Source organism: Marmota marmota, unplaced genomic scaffold (assembly GCF_001458135.2).
Source record: "Marmota marmota marmota unplaced genomic scaffold, marMar, whole genome shotgun sequence".
In the NCBI taxonomy this organism is placed as follows: Eukaryota; Metazoa; Chordata; class Mammalia; order Rodentia; family Sciuridae; genus Marmota; species Marmota marmota.
The window spans coordinates 3926090-3950913 of record NW_025999898.1 but is presented as its reverse complement, the minus strand read 5'-3'; the positions used below and the strand labels follow the sequence as shown (position 1 = coordinate 3950913).

Sequence of the window (24824 nt, the reverse complement as noted above, 5' to 3'; positions counted from 1 at the left end):
ACCATGCCACCTACTGATTTCAGAACAAACTTCTTTCACAATAGACCAAATTTATTCTTGGACTTTATTACTTGGACTCCTGTTTGTATCACTTGAATGAAATATATAGCAGGGACAGTGGAGGCATTGTCCTGAGGTTGCTATAACTGACATGTTCCTCTGTGGGTACTGAACTAGTGGGGGTGGTGTACATGGAAACATGACTCCGAAGAGCATTCAAACCACTCTGAATCTGAAGACAAAATGCCTGGAGCAGAAATAGAGCTGATCTGTTAATGTGAAGGTCTCTGAGGAGGAGGCATTTACGTTGGAATCTGAGTGGGAATGGAGTTCACTGCGGGTGAAACGGGCATTCACAGGGGAGACAATAATCTATTAGGAGTGTGCACATTTTCTAGAGCAACAGGAAGAGAAAATAGGTGAACAGAGATGCGGCAACTATGGGTACAGTGAGACAGTGCCCAGAGTACAGCAGCGATAATATTTAGATCCTCCAGGTGTCTTCCTCATTGATCTAGATATGTCTAACCAGGATTGTTCACATTGTAGAAGAGAAAAGGGGAAGAAATACCCAATAGAGAATATTTCTGAGTAGCTGTTATGATTGCAGATGAAATGTCACATGGTGGGACACGTGGGCCCACTGAACCTCAGGTGAGAGGATAAACATACCATAGTGTAAGATAGATGGAGATAACACCTCTGATGATACTGACAAAGGTAAGACTAGGTGAAGAACAGGTCTGAGGAACTGTTGGGGATGTGGATGTATATTTGTCATTTGGTGACCATGGTATGAAAAGGTGAAAATCATGTAGTAGTTTCAGAGACAATCAGGGTTCCATTTTATCCCACCACATGAATAAGGCAGAAGTTAAAATAACCAACAATAGTGGACTTAAAATTGTCAATTATTTATTCTTTCATTCATGTATTTTTGTTGATTCTTTTTCTAGTCACTCATGAATTTTTAAGATATGATTAAATGGGGCTGGGGATTTGGCTCAGTGGGTGAGCACTGAGTGAAAGGTACTGGGTTTTATTTTCAGCACCACGTAAAATGAAATAAATATATATTTTAAAACAGACACTAGTATGGCAATATGTAAAACAGTGTATGTCTAACCGATGTGATTCTGCAATCTGTATACGGGGTAAAAATGGGAGTTCATAACCCACTTGAATCAAATGTGTGAAATATGATATGTCAAGATCTTTGTAATGTTTTGAACAACGAACAATAAAAATTTTAAAAAAAGAAGACATATTAAAAACAAAAACAAAATCCTTAAAAGAAAAATAAATAAATAATCTGACAAAGTAAAAAAAATGTGATTAGTGATATTGCACATGCATGAAACATTAGAAATATATATGGGATTCTAGGAGTTTACCAAGGTATTTGATCAGCAATAATTGGGCACAGGAGGTCATAGAGTGGCTTAAGAGGATACTGCAATCCTGAGGATCTCCTGCCCATGCAGATCAGAGAAGAGGAAGTGTCTATGTGGCTGCAAGGCTTGTAGGTAGCAAGAACTCTGAACCTCTGAAAAACCTCAACTTTGAATTTTGGGAAGTCTAGCTGAAACAGAAGGCCAAGAAAGCAGGAAACATCCCCTGAATGGATCACTTAATTCCAGGGCTAGTGGACCAGGAAGTACTCTTCATATGTCTTCCAGTGAATACTATAGGTGGAATCTGCTGATTGGCAGTCCCTTCTTAGTCTGACCACAGGCAATGCTGAACTCTGGCGTGACTACTGCCACATCATTCTGGAGGAAGTAGCCTCCTTCTTGTGATCACCCAGGATCCAGAGTCACTCACCCTGCAGAGAAACTCAGATCTGTCTGTGTTCAGTGGTTCTGCCTGTCTAATTCTTTCCCATCCTGATGCTGTCACAGATATCAGAGCTATTTTCTGAAGTCTCCTGATTTCCTCCAAGTCCTTTCCAGTTATGTTCACCAACATTCCCCTCCTGCCAAACCACATTTTTATCTGAACACCTTGCATCTGTTTCTCAAAGTCTCCCAACTCAAAAAATTAAAACAAAACAAAAGAAAACAAAAACAACTTTCTAGTGTTGAGAGAAAAATATTTCAAGAGAAAAAGTGTTTTTGCTTTGGTAGATAAATAGATGCTTTTTAAAAAATGAGTAGTTTGGGTAAAAAAAATAATTTAATAAATCCACTCAAATAAGTTCAAAATTATAAAAGTGAAGTTGCTTCCCAAACAGTAAATACCATATGTAACACACACACACACACACACACACACACACACACACACAGTATGTCTTTTGCTTTGATGTACTGCAAAATGAATATCACTGGAAAAGCTAACCAATGGAAAAATGATTTGACCTTATTCTTCCAATCAGATTCAGGTGATACTATCCCTTTTTGAAGACACAATCATTGAATCCCCATTTTCTTGGAACATTTTCTCACAAACAATTCACATGTATTCTCCATTTTGGACTTAATCAGAAACACAAATTAACCAACCACTTACCTTACCCTTTCTCTACAAGGTGTCATCATTGGACAGTCAGAGAGGTCAGTGTCTGGTTTTATACTTCCCATATCCTGTGATCATGTTTCTATCCATATTAAAACATGTTCAGGTTTAGATCTCTTTTGCCCACCTGGGGCTGAATGTGCTGAATATCATTGTGATGTATCACACATTGAACCTGTTTCACGCTCAGGTGGGCACCTGATTTTCCTCCCAACAAGGGAGTCTAAGAACCAGGAAGATGACCAAGAGTGTCTGTTGTTTGTGTTTTAAATTAGCATCCTGGCACTTGCCTATATTTCTGCTGCAACAAATATGAGAAGTGATCATTGGTGACCAAAACTGTTCTGGAGCCACAAATGAGGGTGACTGTCCCTCCTGAGCAAGTGGTTAATGAAGGCTCCTGAGTCTCATAACCTGAGAAGTGGACCCTATAACCTGAACAAAGCATGTCTAGAATGAGGAAGGACAACAGAGTGCCATTACATTACATTACATTAAAGATTTTGGAGTCCAAAATCTTTATCATACTGAACACTGAGTGAGGAGGAGAAGCAGTCATGTCCAGGCTGTGATATGCATTTTGGGAGGATTCTCTGGCCCTAAAATTTAGGCCAAACTTCCTGATGGGCCATGATTTCCCCCCTGAACTGGCTGGATATGGGGTCACATTTATATGTGGTGTATTATATAAATATGAGCCCTTTATCATCAACTTCTAAAACATGGTCCTATGTTCTGAGAGCACGTAGATTTTCAGAAGTAGACACAGGGTAGCTGTGTGCTGTAAATTTTTCCCAAGGGAGGAAGCAGCTGCACTAGTATTGTGCATGGTTCACTGAGCAACTGTTCAGAATCCAATGAAGTTATATCACTTGAGTTTCTACCAGTTTTCTACAAATGTCCACAGTGCCCTGTGGAGGCCTTTTGGGCTAAAGCTATAAGGTCCTATTTGATAATTAACTGTTAAAGTACTTGTATGACATTGCCACTGTATTTTCAAGACTATCTCACATTCATTACTTGAGTTTTCTTTGAGCACTTCTGCTTATATCTATTTACCTGTTTTAGTTTCTTTGTTAAAATCATTCCCAATTGTGTGCAATTTAATTTTAGTGTTGCATGGTCTTGAATTACTCTGAATTTTTTTATAATTAACATACTTGTATTTATTTTGTAAAATGATTCATTATTTTATTATAATTTTATGTTAATAGTGGTGTTCACTGTACACATATTCATACATACTGGAACACTAATTTTATCAATTTTATTCCCCAGTATTCTCCCTTTAACTCCCTTACCCTTCCCTAAACCTGCTTCTCTATGCTTCTGGTCTCATTTCAGTTATTCTTTAATTGCTATATTAAATATTAATAAAATTGGGATTCATTGTGATACTTGCACATAGCATCATTTTTTTTTTGGTTTCCTTTCACAGGACCTACCTGTCACCTTGTTTTCTCCCTTTCCTGGATATTCCTTCTCTATTCAAAACATCTTTCTTCAAGGATCCTGTTTATATTACCAAGAGAAAAAGTAATAAAATGGGACCTTACTCATATGTGTTATGAATGAGTACAGAATTTGATTTCATGACCAAATTGCCAATAAGATTATTGATGTTTATCTTCTAATTGAATGTAGAGAAGGCTTAAGTGAAAAATTATGTTCGTAATTAGTCTATGACACTAAAAAGAAAACAGACAGAGGAAATGCTCCATAATGGATAATTAAATTTTCTTGCCATTTTAACTTTTTTATTTTTAATATTTCAGTGAAGATAAAATCAGTTAGGTAGTTGGTCATCCAGGTCTGTATAATCACACTACTCAAAAATATCACCAAGCTCTGATAAGCTAACTTAATTTTTTAAAACTCTTTTGTTATTTTGTTATCAGTGATTGAACACACAGGAGTTCAATCACCCCAGTCACCACCGTATCCAATTTTTTTAGAAAGAGTGTTTTGCTAAGATGCTTAAATCCTTGCTAAGTTGCTGAGAGTGGTTTGAATTTGTAATCCTCCTGCCTCAGCCTCCCAAGCTGCTGAAATTGCAGATGTACACCACCATACCCAGCTTTCAGTGTTTTCCTGTTTGACAATAATGTATGCATTATAACAGACATTGTTTCTAGAAAATGTATAAATGTCAGTGACTCTACCAGGAGAGAACAACTGTTTTTCTTTTAGAATAAAACTAGAATAACTCCATCATCTACTATTATTAAGACCTGTTTTGAGGCCTAACATATAATCTACACTGCCAATGAATTCATGTTTAATTGACAAGAATGTTCCTAATCTCCAATGGTTAATGTGTGTGACAGTCTAAGAAGAGTCTCATACAAGTTAGGGCACTGTTTCCCACAGTGAGCAGTTTTCCAGTTGTCTGTTTGCATTTTCCTCTCTTTAAACCAATCTTTTTGATGTACATGCTGTGGAATAAGTGTTTTTTACACTTAATCAGACACCCATTGATGACACATTATCTATTGGCAGCAAGATGCATAGACTTAGCAATTTTGCTTTGTTATCAGACAGATAGTTTTGTCATTCTGGATGAACAAAATTGGAACTCTGTGATATGAAATAACATGGCAAGATTCTTGCTCACACACCTTATCCACTGCATGTGATCAATGGTGATTCACCATGTGTCCATTTTCATTCTGCTACTAACTCAATGCAGGATCACTCATTGGGATAATTCTTGTCAACATGCAGAAGAAAACGTGCAGGAAAGAAAAAGGGTAGTAGCTCTTCAACTTATCTTGCTATCGTCCAGATGTAGCACAGGCCTTCTCTGATTCTACTTTATAAGTAGAACCTAGGCATCATTCAAAGAGTCAGAGAATTTTGACCGGGAAATTTGGAAATCATGATGCTATATGTGCACATACCTCATGTAGAGTCCTATATCCACCCAATTACTGGACACCTTATAAGTTTCTCAAAAACACAACATCCATAATCATTGATAATCATAAAGAACTTTGGTGCTTCAAGTTGAGTATTAGGATGAACTACTTCTTTTTGGTATTTTGTTGTTGTTATTATTATTTTGTTTATTTTTGTTTGGGGATAGGTGGTCCCTCAGTTGTTGAAGCTTGCCTCCAAATTGTTATCTCACTGTCTCAGCCTCCTGAGTATCTGCGATTAAAGGCATGCACCACCAGAGCCATTAAAATAAACAGTTTCCTTACCAGAAATCAAATTTGGACTTTGGTAGTGAAAGTTGAATCTTAACCACTAGCTCACACAGAGCAGCTCTCTGAGTATTCATACAAATAGACATACTGTTGAGTTTGCACAAGGATCTTCTAGTGGTTCTCATGGTGGTAGTCAAGCTTTGTCTGGCTAGCTAGCTTCACCAATTATCACCTTATATCCAGGTGCAAAAATAATCTCTCACTTGACCTTTACCTCCAGCCAGTTTTTAGAGCAAGCTCTGGATGTACCAGTTCTCATTTCACCCTGGTCACCCTATGGTGAGAGCCTTCTTTTTTTTTTTTTTTCAAGCATTTTACTATTGTGTGCCAAATCTGCAAGAGACAATTTGGGCATCAATACATGTCCCTTTAATTCCTTCTAATAGGGGTTAAAGTGAGAGAATACACAAAAACATAGCAAACACGGTGGCATTCAGATCACCTGTATTTGTTAAACTTTTTTTCTTGGTAGCTGTAACTACCTAATTCCACTTTTTGTCCCTGAAGGGATTAAAATTCTTGCCATGTTTGCCATCTACCTTGGATGTCCTATAACATCTCCTTGGAAAACTATGTATTTGTCAGATATTGGTAATAATCACTGGGAATCTCATGTGACATGGGATTAATAGGAAAACATAAAAGTCACTCATTTCTCATTTAACTCACTGCAATTCAGATACATTATTTTAAGGCAACACAGGCAGGAAATATACCAAAATGTCTTTTGCATATTTTATCATGGACATTCCACAGTCCTAGACACTACTGAAAATCCACACCTTCACCATTTGTACCTGTCCTGACTTCTCTGATGTGTCAGCCCTTATTACCAGATTATGAAGATGACACAATTTTATTAGGATTATTCTCATTCTCAAATGGGGTCCAGGAAATGTATTTCAGTTTCAGATGTCCTGGCAATGTAAGAGACACCCTCAAAACTCTAACCTGAGCACAAAGGGCAGGAGCCTTTCTCTCCCAATGATATTGTGCTTCTAAGTAACTCCCTCAGAATAATGCATGTCAGCTCTCTAGCCTTTTTTTTCTCAGTCTCACCACAAGCCCTAGTTTAGGAGACTCATTCTCCCAAGTGAGGAGAGGAAAGGTACAGTTAGACATGCCCATAGGCACAATTAGCAGATGCTGAGCTCAGTGAACAGTAAGAAGATGACAAAAGAACTATATTTCTGATTGTTTTCCATGGATTTTTGAACAAAATATCTTAAATCAGGAGGTTAATAATACAACGAATACAATGAAGCCTGCATTATATCGCTGTCTATACTGATGTAGTTAAAAATAAAATATTATTATATATGTGGTCAGAGAAAAGTGTCTATCAACATAGAGAAAAAAAAAAAAACAGGCATCAGATCATGATGTGCTGTCCTCAGGAAAATCAAGAGAAATTCCGTACAATGTGAAAGGGTCTCAAAGGGAATTTATAGAGTTGAAGAAACCACTTAAGAAGGAATACCTGCTGTATGTATCTGAATATAAAAGGAAAGTCAACCAACAGTCACAGAGAGGATCAGTGGTTGTCTGAGAGATTCTGTGAGCAGAGATAGATGGAGGATTCCCAAAGGGCCAAAGAAGATTGTGGGCATGGGCATGAATTATTTTGCCTTCTTGTGCTAATGTTCACAAAGGTCTAAAAATATCTCAAAATTTGTCAAAGTTTTCACTTATGTGTGTTTTATATTCTAGCACATATTTAATATTAGAAAATTCATGTAAAATTAGGCTAAAACATGCATAACAGACATACACAATGAGGGCTAAAAAGAAGAAGACACATTCTAGAATTCCTGGAATTAGGGAAGAATGAAGGATGGAACCACATGATTCTCCATCAGAGGTCAAATCTGAGATAATCAGAGTTCCACTGCATGCTTCAACACCTGAATTTTGGGGCAAAGAGGCTGGATAATCCTGTTTAGCTCCTAAAGCTAAAGAGGAACACAAATTTATGTTTATATGGAGATACTTTCCTAGAGACATGCTGCTCTGAATGACTCTGAGGACAGAGTACAAGAGGCTTCTCACTCAAAGAAATGCCCATAGATTCAGCTGGGCCTATAGTAGTGTTAGCAGAAGAAGCCAGAGAACAGCTCTGAGCAAAGATGATGAGTGTTTGCCCTCCTGACAAATGGAGAAGGGGTTCTCTTATTTCCTCATGAGCCTGAAGCACTGTGGAAGCATTGAAGCTATTGTCATAAGACAGACAGAAATAGTCAGCCTCATCCTCAGGCTGGAGCCCAGTGATGGTCAGTGAAGCAGAGTTGCCAGACTTAGAGCCAGAGAAGTGATTAGGGACCCATGAAAGTTGATTCCTATTACCCTAGATGAGGAGTTTGGGGTCATTTCTGGGAGCATTTGGTACCAGTACACATTCCTGCACCCCTAATATTAGTGCTGCTTCCAGCAAAGGAGATGATGACTGTCTTTCCTGGAGTTTCAGACAATGAAGGCAGTTGAGTCAGCCCAGGGCCTCATGACATGGAAGTGGCAGAGACACAGAGAGGGTGATGTTTGTCTAAAACCAGGAGTAGAATCATGGCCCATATCAGAGGACTCCCACACTCTATCCCTCCTCCATATCATGTCATCTGTGCACTGAACAGGAGGAATGTGAGGAAGAGAGAACTAGGGCATAGTGAAGGTCATCCTGTGCTCTGCCTTTTGTTCATGATGCTGTGCAAAGCTTCCCCCATGTCTCTCCCTTGCCCTCTTCATATTCTGAGAAGGGAAGTGTCTATCCATGCAAATTAGATGTCTCCAGGTTTCTTGATTGAACTCTGGGCCCTGGTTCAGACTCCTGTACATAAAGATTCCATGTGGGTGTTCAGGGGAGGAGTTTGGTTGGCTCTTAGGTGTGGGAGGTTATGTGGGCTCTCTCTTATCAGGTGAGAAGTTCCACAGGAAAGGGTAGAGGAGAGTGTGGCTGTGGACTCACTAATCTAGATGTCTGGAGACCAAGCAGGTAGCAGATCTGGTTTTGTTGTGCAGTTACCATGTATATATACTTAGGCAGTAGCTAAGCAGATTATAGGCATCCACCAATGCAATTTCTGCTAACTGTCCTTGCAGGGACGAATCAAGGAATGGGCCATGGAGCAAGTGCAGAGACTGCAACACATTACTTCACACCCAGGGCTGTGCCTCTGAGGTAAGTGGCCTGCCACTCACATGCCTAGAATAAGGGAAGTGGCATGCCACTCAGACACCTTTATTTTATGCCATGTATTCAGTACTCCATGCACTTGTCCCCACAGGAGGTCACAGTTGTGAGCCCTAACAAGAGAACATCAGACAGGGCCAGGTGGCTCATTACAGTTCTGGTTACTTTCAGGCCGACCTTGACTAGTCTCTGATGCCAACTGTGGTCCAAGTCCATATACATCATCACGTGATATTTTGGTCAGAACCCCTGAGGCAGTCTTATATTCCCACTACCTCTGCCTAGAGGGCAGGCCAGTGAGACCCTCATGTGGCCTCCCCATTACCTCAGGATGCCCTTCCTGCTTTCCTCAGACTTCTCATTGTGAATTTATGATAGTTCATTTGACTCCTTCCTAGATAGGTCTAAATGGTGTCTTTGATATAAATTCTTCTCAGTTCAGGATTAAGCAGGAGAACATAAAGTTTCTGATTTTATTAGTATGCAGGGTACCATCTAGGTTATCCCCAACACAAAAAATGTGCTCCAAATGTCCTTTCACCTTGGATGTGGCAAAGGACTCAGTTGCAAAATTTTATGAGTAGCCATTTGATGCCATTTAGAAGACGCTTTTATGCATATTTTTAAGCTTTCTCAGTTCACATGTTTGTAACTCTTATTGTCAGCAAGTAAGGCTTTGTGTTGTGACTATGTGTCACTCACAGCCATACAGCACTTTACCCACCATTGGCTACATGGAATGCCTCAGGGGCTGGAGGAATTGAAAGGACTCAAATTTCAGGACTCATGAATGTCTTCATACATGAAGAAAATTTCACTGTCTCCTAGGCACTGGCAGGAAAGCCTGCAGTGTCAGCATGAATATCAGCATTTGTTCATATTTATTCATTATGATTCAATGTATTTCAAAGCAGCCCATTGTTCCAACTGAGGATGTAAATCATATTCTGAATTAAAAAAAAACTTTTTATTTCCTTTTATTTTGTTTTATTTGTTTTTATTAGTTATAGATGACAGTGGAATGCATTTTGACATATTATACATAAATGGAGAATAATTTTCCTTTCTCTGGCTGTACATGATGTAGAATTACATTGGTAATGTATTCATACATGCACATAGGAAAGTGATGCCTGATTCATTCTCCTGTATTTCCTATTCCCATATCCCTCCCTTCCCTTCATCCCCCACCCCCATTGTCTGATAAAAGTACTTTTATTTGTTTCTTTCTACCTTCCCTTATTGTAACTTAGCATCCACATATCAGAGAGAATGTTCACTCCATTTTTTTTTTGGGGGGGGACTGCCTTATATTACTTAGCATGATAGTCTCCAGTTTACTGGGAATACCATAATTTCTTTTCTCTTTATCATTGAGAAATATTTCATTGTGTATATATACCACATTTTCTTTCTCCATTTATCTGTTGAAAGGTGCTTGGGCTGGTTCCATATTTTAGCTATTGAGAATTAAGCTACTATAAATATTGATGTGGCTGCATCACTGTAATATGCTGATTTTAACTCCTTGAGTATAAACCAAGGAGTAGAGCAGCTGGTGAAATGGTTGTTCCATTTCAAGTTTTCTCAGGAATCTCCATACTGCTTTCCAGAGTGTTTACACCATCTTGCAGTCCTACCAGCAATGAATGAGTGTACTGTTTTCCCACAACCTCACCAACATTTACTGTTGCTTGTCTTCTTGATAATTGCCATTCAAACTGCAGGGAGACTGAATCTCAGTGTGGTTTCAATTTGTATTTCTCTAATTATTAGAGATGTTACTTTTTCATAAATTTTAAAATTCTGGATCCTAAGGTAGGTAACAAGTGACATGCTAGGGCTTAGACACTTCCATTCTTAGGGATGGAACTCACCTCATAGTAGTTTGGTACTTTTCAACTCCAGCACAATTTGTAATTGAATATAGACTGGATTAAAAATCAAGCATTATTATTTTTTCTGTTATAAGAGGAATAGTGTACATTGTGGAATCTAAAGTTTTTCATATTTATGAAAGTGATAGTATAGATATTGGGACATATAAATACATTTCTAATTAATAGATTATTTTAAAATAAATTATACATGGAATGTGTGCATTATCAAATAACTAAAATTTATAAGTTTAATATATTAAAATTTAATCATTATTTTATTTCTTTTTTCATTTATCTACCTGTGAAAAATAGGCAATAAAGATCCCCTTGAGATTTTCTTTAGTTTTAATAAAAATTTATTTCTCCACCTTCACATGGCTCTCTCAAATTTAATGACTGTTAATTTCTTATAGATTATTTCTTTCCACAAGCCAAACTCGACTTGCCCTTCAATTCAGAAAGAGCAAGGCAAAAATGTTTTCTCTACTCCACTACAGATCAGGAAATTTAATTATCCTCTTCTTCATGAGTGTGCCCAAATCCACCAGCACATACAGATTTTTCCTTTGTTTATTATATTCTCTAATTTTATCTCCAAATATAAACCCAATATATTTAAACTCTTTACACCAAGCAAAATGAAACAAATTATTCAAAATGATAAAAGTTTTGGGAAAAATTGCAGATAGAAAATAAGAACATAATATAAAAACTGGAAACTGGTGCAATCACTCTGAAACGCAGTATGGAGATTTCTTAGCAAACATGGAATGGAACCACCTTCTTATCCTACTCCTCAACATATACCCAAAGGACATAAATTCAACATTGTACAGTGATGCAGCCACATCAATGTTTATAGCAGCTCACTTCATAATATCCAAGCTATGGAACCAACACAATCAATGGAAAAAGAAAATGTGCTATATATACACAATGGACTATTACTCATCCATAAAGAGAAATGAAATCATGGCATTTGCATGTAAATGGATAGAATTGGAGACTATAATATTCTAAAAGAAATAAACTCATACCAAAAAGCCAAAGATTGAATTTTTCTCTATTATATGTGGATGCTAACCCATAGCAAAGAAGAGTAGAGAGGGAAAGTATTGAAGTTAAGTGGATTAGACAAATGGGGAATGAAGAAAAGGAGGGATGAGAATAGGAAAGACAATAGAATAATAGAATGAATTGGACATAACTTTCCTGTGTTTATATATTAATAAATGACAAGTGTAACTCCACATTATGTTCAACCATAAGAATGGGATCAAAATTGTAATGGGTTGTACCTCATATATGTATAATATATCAAAATATACCCTACAGTCATGTAAATCTAAAAACAACAAATACAAAAATAAGCAAATGAAATAACACTAAATCTTACCTATCGTTAGAGTGTGCATTTTGAAGTAGTAATAAAATGAGCTACAGAACTATAAGATGGTTTAAATATTTCACAAAGTCATTGATGTGAAAATAAACCTATATTAAAACTGTATTGAACCTTGTGCTTCCAAGTGCCTGAAGGTGATGTGGAAATCACATGAAATGATGAATTCTGCTCTGCTAGCATGAGCTCACCCATTTACTAAAGCCATCTGTGGACTACTGCATGGATGCATGAAAACATTAGTTATTAACAGGAAGAATAAACCACTTAAATGAGGATATTATCTGGGTATAATAATACCTGCCTTTATTAATTTAAACACAAGTGCAAGTTCTAAGATTACTGATCTGGAAGACTTTAAATGCACACTATTTTCTCAACCAGGCTTGATATTATGACAAAATTAAAAAAAAAAACATTTTAGGGCTGGGGTTGTTGCTCAGAGGTAGAGCACCCTCCTTGCACATGTGAGGCACTGGATTCAATCCTCAACACCACATAAAAAATAAATAAAATAAAGGTATTTTGTCCATCTATAACTAAAAAAAGTATTTTTTAAAGAGAGAGAGAGAGAGAGAGAGAGAGAGAGAGAGAGAGAGAGAATTTTTTAATATTTATTTTTTAGTTTTCGGTGAACACAACATCTTTGTTTGTATGTGGTGCTGAGGATCGAACCTGGGCCACACTCATGCCAGGCGAGCACACTACCGCTTGAGCCACATCCCCAGCCCCCCAAAATAAGTATGAAAAACCCATTTTATTATGTTCTATGACTTTAAATATTGAAATTTGAAATTGTTTGAAAAATATCTCAGAGCAAAAAAATTTACTTTAACACTATTTTTACTACTGCCACTTGAAGCAGAACATCTAAATACTATAATTGTGCAGTTTACATTAGTCTACAATTAAAGAGTTTTTTAAAAAGTAAATAAGCAGGAGTGGTGGCACATGCCTGTAATCCCAGCAATTCGGGAGGCTGAGGCAGGAGAATTGCGAGTTCAAAGCCAGCCTCAGCAAAACTGTAGCCCTAGCAACTTTGTGAGATCTTGTGTCAAAATACAAAATAGGGCTGGAGATGTGGCTCAATGGTCAAGTGCCCCTGATTTTGATTGCTGGTACCACCCCTCAAGAAAAAGCAAATAAAAAGATAAAATTTATCAAGCTCTTACATGTCAATCTGCAGAGATATCAGGGATGTTTACATGTTTAACTCAATGATAGTATTTTAAAGACAATGCATTTACAAAATTCAATGTCTAATTTGTAAGTATAATTGCTGGGTCCTGATGGGTATGCAAAGGGGCTTGTGGGCAGAGGCATGGATTCCTTTGCCTGATTGTGCTGATATTCCCAAAGGTGTGAAAATATCTCAAAATTTATCAAAATTTTCATGTATAGGTGTTTTATTGTCTGCCAAATATTTCCTGTTGGAAAAGTTATCTCATAAGGCAAAAACATGGATCACAAACATAGAGAATGAGGGATAAGGGGAAGAAGATACAGTTCAAGAGTCTGGAAACTGGGAAGAATGGAGGATGGAACCATATTACCCATCAGATGTCAAGTCTGAGATGTCCAGAGTGCACTGGATGCCTCACCTCCTATTTTTCAGGATAAAGAGACTACACCATCCTGTTCACTTCTCAAGCTAAATAGGAACACAAATTTATATTTATATGGAGACATTTTCCTAGGAACATGCTGTTCTGAATGACTCTGGGGACAGAGTACAAAAGGCTTCTTAAAGGAGTACCAGGAGATTCAGCTGGGCCTATTGCAGAGCTAGCAGAACAAGCCATAGGGCAGGCCTGAGCAAAGCTTCTGGGTGTTTACCCTCCTCACAGATGGTAAAGGGGTTCTTGTCTTACTTCCCCATGAGCCTGGAGCACTGTGGGAGCCTTAAGGCTTTTTTCATAAGACTGACAGTAATAGTCAGCCTCATCCTCAGGCTGAAGCCCAGTGATAGTCAGTGAACCAGAGTTTCCAGATCTGGAGCCAGAAAAATGATCAGGGACCCCTGAGGGTTGATTACTATTACTATAGATGAAGAGTTTGGGGGCTGTTTCTGGAAGCTGCTGGTACCACTGCACATTATAGCCATCCCCAATATTTGTGCTGCTCCCAGTGAGGGCTGCTGAGTCAGCACAAACTGGGCCCAGGACCATGGAAGTGAGAAAAACACAGAGAACATAAGTTTTGTCTAGAAACAAGAGTAGAATCAGGGCCCATAACAGTGGACTTTTCTACCACACCCTATTCTTCCTCCATATCATGTCACCTGTGCACTGAACAAGGAATGTGAGGCGGAGATAGGACCGAGCCATGGTGAAGGTTATCCTGAGCTCTGCTTTCTGTTCCCAAAGCTGAGAAGAGTTTCAACAAATTCTCTCACTTGACCTCTTAACACTCCAAGAAGGGGAGGGAATATGCATGCAAATTAAATTCCTCCAGGTTTCCTGATTACACCCTGGGCCCTGATTCAGACTCCAGTACATAAAGATGACATGTGGGTGTTCAGGAGTGGAGTAGGCCTGGCTTAGGGGTGTTGGACGTCACAACTGTGAGCCCTAACAAGAGAGCATCAGGCAGGTCCAGGTGGCTCATTACACTAGTGGTTCCTTCCTGAGCACTCTTAACTGGTCTGAAGTGCCTCCTGTTGTCCAAACTCATGCATATCATCCTCTTACATTCTGATCAGAATCCCATGAGATAGTCATCCCCACTGTCTTTGCCTAGGGCGCAGGCCAGTGAGTCCCTTCTGGGGCCTCCCCATTACCTTAGAATGGCTTTCTTCCTCTTCTCAGACTCCTCATGGTGAATTTGTGCATAGTTCTCTTGATTCCTCCTTAGGTCTAAGATGGTATCTTTGATACATTTTTTTTTCAGGTCAGAATTAAACAGGTGAACATAAACTTTATGGTTTTATTAACTTGCAGGGTGCCGTCACATTTATCCACAGCACAAAGTCTGTTCCACAGGTCCTTTCACATTTGGCTTGGCATGGAACTCAGTTGCAAAGTCTTAGGAGAAGCTATTTGATACTATTTAGAAGATACTTGTATGCATGTCTCAGTTCACATGTTTGTAACCTTTATTGTCAGCAAGTTAGACTGAGGGTTGTGACTATGTGTCAGTTACAACCAAATAGCAATTCTGTCACCATTGGCTACATGGAATGTCATAGGGGCTGGAAGGACTGAAAGGACTCAAATTATAGAACTAATGAATGTCTTCAGACATGGATAAAAATGCATTGTCTTTAGGCCCTGACAGGTATGGTGGTAGTTTAGGCATGAGTATCGGCCATTTGTTCATATTTGTTCAATAATACTCAGTGTATTTCACAAGGGTCCTATGTTTCCAACTGATGAAGTAAATCATATACTGAATTTTTAAAACCTCTACATTTTATATTATATTTCATTTGTTCTTATTATTTATAGATAAAATTAGAATGTATTGTTGCATTATAAATATATAGAGTCTAACTTTCCTTTTTCTAGTTTTACATTTTTTGTATTCATATGTGCATATAGAAAAGTAATGTCTGATTCATTCTACTATCTTTCCTATTCCCATTCCCACTTCTTTCCCTCCATTGCCATTTTTCTAATCCAATAAAATTCTATTCTTTTCTACCTCCCCTCATTCTTATAGTGAGTTAGAAACCGCATATCAGGGAGAACATTTGACCTTTGTTTTTTGGGGGGTATTGGCTTATTTCACTTAGATAGTCTCCAGTTCCATCCATTTACTTGCAAATGTCATAATTTCATTTTTCGTATGGCTGAGTAGTATTCCATTGTGTATATACACCACATTTTCTTTATTACTTTATTAGTTGACTGGCACCTAGGCTGCTTCAATATCTTGGATATTGTGAATAAAGCTGCTATAAACATTGATGTGGCTATGTAAATGCCATTTATTTATAAGTCCCTTGGGTATGAGTGCTTTTTTCCCAATAAAATTATGACATTTTCCAGTAAATGGATGGAAATGAGACTATCATGCTAAGTGAAATATGCCATCCCCAAAATTCAAATGTCAAATGCTTTCTCTGATACACAGATGCCAACCCATAGCAATGGAGAGTAGGGAGGGGAAGTATAGAAATTCATTGGATTAGACAAAGAGGAATGATGGGATAGGAGGGCGAAGACAATAGAATGTCTCAGGTATCAGTTTCCTTTGATCATATATGAGTAAACAACCAGTGTAACTTCTCATTATGTTCAACCACAAGAATGGGATCAAAATTGTAAGGGGTTGTACTCATAATGTTTAATGTTCAAAATATACCCTACAGTCATGTACATATAAAACAACAAATAAAAATGAATAAGCACATTAAATAACACTAAATATAATCTATCATTAGATTGTGCATATTAAAGTAGCAATGAATTAAGCTACACATTTATGGAATGATTTAAATGTTGCACAAAGACACTGACATGAAAATGAATGTACAGTGAAACTGAGTGTTCTATGTGAGTTCAGGTGACAAAAGGTGATTTGGAAATCAAAAGGAATGATCACTTATGCTCAGATTGCTAGAGCTCACCGATTTACTAAAGCCATGCTGTGAATTACTGTATGCATGCAAGCATACACTTGTTATTCACAGGAAGAATAAATCAATTAAATGAGAATATTAAGTTACCACTATAATCTCCTTCTCTGTTAATTTAAAAACGAGTGCAAGTTCTAAGATTACTAAATAAGAGCACTTTAAATACAGATTATTCTTTTAACCAAGCTTGATATTATGACAAAAATAAAATAAAATAAAATAAATTTATTGTTATGTTCTAAGGCTTTGGAATATTAAAAATTGAAATTAAGCTTTAAAAATATTTTACACAGGGCAAAAAAAACCCACATTTTTAAAACTTTTAACTTTTACAGCTACCAGTTGAAGCAGGATGTCTGAATTATATTATTCACAGGGATGGTTTACCTAAGTCTAAGATTTAGAAGTTAAAAAAAAAGCATACAAAAGGACAAAATAAAGTAGGCTCTTATGTGGCAATCTGCAGACACATCAGGGATCTTTACATGCTTAACTCAATGATACTTTTTAAAGACAATGCGTTTACAGAATTGAGTGTCTAATTTTCAAGTACATTTGCTCTTTCAGGAAGCATAGACATTGACCATTGACCACTGCTAAAATTTTATTACATGTATATAATTATGAATAATTTATAATTTAAATAAAACATTGTTATATAGAGAGTTATAATGATATAATGGGTTATTGACTTCATGGGTTTCGACGTCTGTGCTATACATCCTTTACTGGTGATAATTGATAATTTTATTATTTTTTAGTATTAATATAATTTTGTGAGTTTTTCGTTTTGCTTTTTACAGATTATATAAGATTGTGTAATGAGAGAGAATTATGGTATGCCACTAAAATAAACCAGAATCTGATGTCTTATTTATAAACAGTGAAGTTTTTTTTTTTTAATTTTTGAAATTATTTTTTTTAAATTTTAATTTGTTATATATGAGATCAGAATGAATTACAATTCATATTACAATTTTATGGAACACAATATAGGACACAATTTTTATATCTCTGGTTGTATACAAAGTATATTCACACCATATTTGCATCTCTATACATGTAGTGAGGTTATGATGTCAATCTCATTCCACCGTCTTTTCTACCCCTATGCCCCTTCCGTTTGGGTTCTATTCATTTCCCCTATCAAGAATTCCTCTATTCCTCCCATGCTCCCCTTCCCAACCCCACTATGAATCAGCCTCCTTATATCAGAGAAGACATTCAGCATTTAGTGTTTTGGGGGATTGGCTAAATTCACTTAGCATTATATTCTCCAGGTCCATCCATTTATCCACAAATGCCATGATTTTATTCTCTTTTTTTTTCAATTGTGTGTGTATACCATATTTTCTTTACCCATTCATCTACTGTAGGGCATCTAGATTGGTTCCACAGTTTAGCTATTATGAATTGTGTTGCTTTAAACATTTATGTGGCTGTGAGCCTGTTGAAAGCTGTTTTTAAATCATTTGGGTATGCTAGGATGTTGGGGTTTAAGTGTGCAGAGTTTAGCTCCCTCAGGCCTGACATTTTGCAAGAGCTGTGGCTGTGATTTAGGTCAGCTGAGGCAAACCTCAGCTAGGAGGAGGAAAAGTTCTCTTCCCCTTATCGCAAGTCACAAGTTCTGCATGGTTTGGCCAAGAGGAAGAAGCTTCCTGCATACTTATCCTGGGAACAGTACATTCTGAAGAAACAAATACATCCTCAGAGGAGTAGATAATGTCTACAAAGAACTTTAGGAGGGTACTTATCAAACAAACAGGAACAATTTGAATCTAGCTCTGTGTATCCGCTGAGGCATGATATTTGGACAATGTGGGTAAAGTGTTATTGAAGAATTGCTTGCTTTGTTAGAAGAAGTGTATAAAAGGAACTTGCAAATAAACTTCAGCATGCAGTTGCGATTGCTGCCTTGGCTCTGCATCCCCTGTGTCCCGGTTACTTCGTGACCCTTACCCAGGGACCCGAACGCTCTAGACATTCACACTAGGATAGCTGGGTCAAATGGTGTTTCCATTCTCAGTTTTCCAAAGAATCTCCATACTGCTTTCCCTATTGGCTGCACCAACTCACAGTCCCACCAGCTATGTATGAATGTGCTTTTTTCCCCCACAATCTTACCAACACTTATTGTTTTTTGTATTCTTAATAGCTGCCATTCTGACTGGAGTGAGATGAAGTCTTAGAGTGCTTTTGAGTTGCATTTCTCTAAATTCTAGAGATGTTGAACTTTTTTTTTCATCTATTTATTAACTGATTTTATGTCTTCTTCTAAGAAGTGTCTGTGTCTGTTTAGTTCCTTGGCCCATTTATTGATTGGGTTATTTGTTTTTATTTTGTTGTTGTTTGTTTGTTTGTTTGTTTGTGTGTTTGGTGCTTAGCTTTTTAAGTTCTTTATATACCCTAGAAATTAGTGCTGTATCTGATGTGCTTGTGGTAAAATTTGCTCCAAAAACGTAGGTTCTCTATTCACTTCACTGATGGTTTCTCTTGCTAAGAAGGAGCCTTTTAGTTGAAATCCGTTCCACTTATTGATTCTTGATTTTTATTCTTCTTCTAAAAGTGTCTTATTAAGGAACTTGGGGACTAATCCGGCATGAAGAAGATTTGGGACTACTTTTTCTTCTATTAGATGCAGTGTCTGTGGTTTAATTTCTAGGTCTTTGATCCATTTTGAGATGAGTTTTCTGCATTGTGAGCAATAAGGGTTTAATTTCATTATGTTGCATATGGATTTCCAGTTTTCCCAGCACCATTTGTTGAAGAGGCTGTCTTTTTTCCAATGAACATTTTTTCACCATTGTCTAGTAAAGATAACTGTAATTATGTGGGTTAATATCTGTGTCCTCTATTCTGAACCATGGTCTTCCAGATTATTTATGTGCCAATACCAAGCTGCTGTTTGTAACTATTGCTCTGCAATATAGTTTAAGTTCTGGTATAGTGATGCCACCTGCTTCATTCTTATTGCTAAGGTTTGCTTTAGCTATTCTAGGTCTCTTATTTTTCCAGATGAATTTTATGATTGCTTTTTCTATTTCTCTGAGAAATTTCATTGAGATTTTGATTGGAATTGCATTAAATCTGTATAGTGCTTTTGATAGTATGTCATTTTAATAATATTAATTTTGCCTATCCAAGAGCAAGATAGATCTTTTCATCTTCTAAGGTCTTTTTAATTTTTTTCCCTTTGCTTTCTGTAGTTTTGATTGTAGAGGTCTTTTATTTCTTTTGTTTGGTTGACTCCAAAGTATATTATTTATTTATTTATTTTTGAGGCTATTGTAAATGTCGTACTTTTCTTCATTTTTCTTTCCAAGGATGTGTCACTGATATACAGAAATATCTTTGATATATGGGTGTTGACTTTATTTCCTCCTACTTTACTGAATTCTTTACTAATTCTAGATATTTTCTGGTGGAATTTTTCTTTTGGTCTTCTAGGTATAGAATCACATCATTGGCAAATAATTATAGTTTGAGTTTTTCTTTTTCTATCCATAATCATTTAATTTATTTTGTCTGTCTAATTTATCTGGCTAGGGTTTCAAGAACTATGTTAAATAAAAGAGGGGACAGGGGGCATCCCTGTCTTATTTACATTTTTACAGGGAATGGTTTCATTTTTTTTTATTTACAATTATGTTTACCTGGGGCTTAGCATAGGTAGCTTTTATGATGTTGACATATATTCCAGTTATTCCTAGCTTTTCTAGTGTTTTTAATATATATGGGTGTTGTATTTTGTCAAAAAGTTTTTCTTCATCTATTACAATGATCATGTGATTCTTTAAGTCTATTAGTGTGATTAATTACATTTATTGATTTTTGTATGTTGAAACATCTTTGCATCTCTGGTATGGACCCCACCTTAATCATGGTGCACTATTTTTTTATATGTTTTTGCATTTGATTTGCCATAATTTTAATGAGGATTTTTGCATGCATGCTCATTAGACATATTGATGTGACTTTTTTTTTGCCTGGGTTTGAAATTAGGTTGATATTGGCCTCATAGAATGAGTTTGTAAATGCTTTCTCTTTTTCTATTTTATGAAATAATTTGAAGAGTATAAGTATTAGTTCTTCCTTACAGGTCTTGAAGAAGTCAGCTATGTATCCATTTTGTTTTGGGCTTTTCTTGGTTGGTGGACTTTTGATGTAATCTTCTATTTCATTGCTTGAAATTGGTCACTTTAAATTGTGTATACCTTCCTGATTCAATTTGGGCAAATTCTGTGGCTCTAGAAAATTGTCAATGCCTTTGATATTATATATTTTATTGAGTACAAGTTTTCAAAATAATTTCTAATTTTCTTCTGTATGTTCTTCTTCATCCCTCTTGTGATATATTTATTCTCATCACATATGCTAGTAATTTGAGTTTTCTTTTTCCTTCGCTTTGTTAAAATGGCCAAGATATTGTCAATTTTACTTTTTTTTTGAATTACCAATTTTTTTTCTTCTTCAATTTTTTCATTTCAAATATTTCAGCTATTACTTTAATTATTTCTTGTCTTCTATTTCTTTTGGTGTTGATTTCTTCTTGTTTTTCTAAGACTTTGCAATGAAATTTAGGTCATTTATTTGTTGAGTTTTTCTTCTATTAACAAATGAACTACATGCAATGAACTTTCCTATCAGTACTGCATTTACAGTTCCCCAGAAATTTCAATATGTTGTATGAGTGTTCTCATTTACATCTGAGAATTTTTTCATCTTCTCCTTTACGTTTTTGTAACCCATTGTTCACTCAGTAGCATATTATTTAGTCTCCAGATGTTGGAGTATTTTTATTTTTTATTTTTATCATTGATTTCTAATTTTAATCCATTATGATCTGACAGAATGCAGATCATAATGGATTAAATTTTTTTAATTTTTGTATTTGCTAAGAGTTGCTTTGTGGCATAATATATGATCTACTTTAGAGAAGGATCAAATTCAGCAAACTAGCAGGATATAAAATTAACAGCAATAAATCAATTACATTTCTGCAACTAATGATGAATCCCCTGAAAGAGATATCATGAAAATTATCCCATTCACATTATCCTTAAAAATAATATAAAATCAAATATTTGAGAATCTAAAAAATGAGGTAAAATATGTCTACAATTAAGAATACAGAACATTAATGAAAAAACTTGAAGAAGATCTTAGAAAATGGAAAGACTTCCCATGTTCTTGGATGGGTAGAGTTAATATTGTCAAAATGGCCATATTACAAAAAAGTATATAAACATTTTTAGAAATTTTCTATTAAAAATCCAATTATGTTCTTCATACAAATAAAAAAGCAGTCATAAAATTCATTTAAAGAAATAAGTGTCCTAGAATAGACAAAGAAATTATAAGTACAAAAACAGAAGCAAAAGGCATTAAAATACCAGATCTTAAGTTATTCTACAGAATTATAGTAACAAAATTGGCATTGTATTGGCACCAAAACACACCTGAAGAGCAATTGTACAGATTAGAATACACAGAGACACACCCAGATGAATACAGTTATCTCATACTAGACAAACACACCCTAAACATACAGTGGAGAAAAGATAGAATCTTATAACTATTTTTTTTAATTAAATCCCTAAAGAAAAAAGAGAGCCTCTTCAATAAATGGTGCTGGGGAAACTGAAAATCCATATGCAGCAAAATAAAACTAAGCCCCTGTCTCTTACCTGCACAAAACTCAAAGTGGATGAAGAACCATGGCTTTAGGTCAGAGACTTTGTATCTATTACAAAACAAATTAATTGCAGCTGTCCATCATGTTAGCTGAGAAATCAAATTCCTCAATAAAACTCCTAAACACATGAAGTAAAATTAAGAATCAATAAATGGGATGGTATCAAACTAAAAATTTTCTTCACAGCAAAGGAAACAAGAATATGAAGAGAGAGTCTACAGAATCAGAGAGAATCTTTGCCACCTATACCTCAGATAGAATATGAATCTCCATGATATACAAATAAGTCAAAAATGTAACACAAAAAATAACCCAATCAATAAATGGATAAATGAATTGAACAGACACATCACAGAAAAAGAAATGTGATTGGGTAACAAATGTTTGAAAAATGTTCCCCATCTCTATGAATTAGAGGAATACAAATTAAAACTAAACTAAAATTTTATCTCATCTCCATCAGAATGGCATTTATCGAGAATACAAAAACATTAAATGTTGGCAAGGATGCTGAGAAAAAGGTATACCCATAAAATGCTAGTGGACTGCAAATTGTTGCAACCACTTTGCAAAGCAGTTTGGAGATTCTTTAGAAAACTTGGAATGGAACCACAATTTGATCCAGTTTTCCCACTCCTTGTCATACCCAAAAAACTTAGAATCAGCATATTATAGTGATGCAACCACATCAATATTTATAGAAGCTCAACTCACAATAGCTAACCTATAGAACTAAAATGAGTGCCTTTCAACAATGAATGGATAAAAAAGATGTGGTACAATTTGGGTGTGGTGGTGCACACCTGGGATTCCAGCAGCTTGGGAACTGGAACAGGAGGATAGATTGTTCAAAGCCAGCCTCAGTAAAATCAAAGTGCTAACTAATAAGTGAGACTCTGTCTCTAAATAAAATAAAAAATAGTGGTGGTTGAGTGTCCCTGAATTCATTGCCCAGAACATGCCCTCAGAAAAAAGAAAAAGAAAATGTGATACATATACATAATGGAATATTACTCAGTTATGAAGAAGAATGAAATTATAGCATTTACTGATATGTGGATGGAATTGGAGACCATCATGCCACGTTAAATAAGCCAATATTGAAAATCCAAAGGCTGAATACTCTCTCTGATATGTGGATGCTAACATACAATAAGTAGGGCGGAGAGAGGAGAGATGTTCACTGGATTGGACAGAGGGGAATGGGTAGAAAGGATGAAGGATAGGATTGGGAAAGGCAGTAGAATGAATCAGACAAAACTGTCCTGCTCATATATGAATACACAACCAGTGTAACACTTCATCATTTACAACCACAAACATAGGAAATTAAGCATCATTTATATATGATATGTCAAAGTATGTTATAACATGCCAAAGTATGTTATATATAGCCATATAACCAAGAGGAACAATTATAATAAATTATATATATACTTGTATATATAAAAGTAAAAGAATGTGATTCGTTATGGCAGCAAAAGTGTCCAGATATATATCTATTTATTATATTTGTTATATATATGATTTGATTAGTTATGGCAGAAAAGATGTCCAGATATAAAGATGTTATTCAGGCCAATTTTCTCTTTCTGTCCCCATTTTCTCTTCCACCTGTCATGACTTGAACAAAAGCATCCTCAAATGCCAGTGTTATGCTAATGGACTTCCCAGTATCTAGATAAAGAAACATGTACACTTACAATGCTCATGATTTACATAGCCTGTGGCACTGTCATTGCAACACTAAAAGGATTAACACATGACCTCCAGCCAGGCATGGTGGTGAATGTATATATCCCAGTGACTTGGGAGTCTGAAGCAGGAGGACCACAAGTTACAGAATAGCTTCAGCAACTTAATAATGTTCTAAGCAACTTAGAATGAATGACTTTGTCTCAATATAAAATTAAAAAGAACTGGTGAATATAGTTCTGTGGTAAAAGTCCTGAGTTCAGTCATCAGAATGCAAAATATTACCTCTAGAAATTAGAACTAAAAGTTTAACACTAGTTAAGTATGAATAAAAATGGAGTAATATGTAAGCAGGTCTGATCATCCATCAGAGCAGGAAGAACAAGTGCTGGAGGACTGACTAGTTTTAGGGCTTTAAGAAAAATTTTATTTCATAACCATAAGAAATATTAATATAATCCAGGATGGATTGTATTTCCCTCTATTCTGATGAGGCATAAAATATATTTTAATTTACATTTGAGCTACATAAAGGATCCATGAAGGAAGAAGCGTGTAGGGTCCCAAAAATCATGATGTGTCCCCAGTAGGATGAAGTGCAATTCAACTCATCAGGGGTGACACTCAAAAGCAACTTGTATGGTTCAGGAAGACATTGAGGAA

At 36.1% G+C, this 24824-nt stretch overlaps 1 gene segment (V, D, J or C); it reads right to left on the bottom strand.

Annotated features, from left to right (window-relative positions):
- LOC107158416 overlaps positions 1–14566 on the bottom strand; it is a 64629-nt gene extending 50063 nt beyond the window's left edge. Inside the window, 1 exon segment of the V gene segment in view lies at positions 14474–14566. Within this exon segment, the coding sequence occupies positions 14474–14519 (46 nt within the window).
- Positions 14567–24824: the final 10258 nt, after the last annotated feature.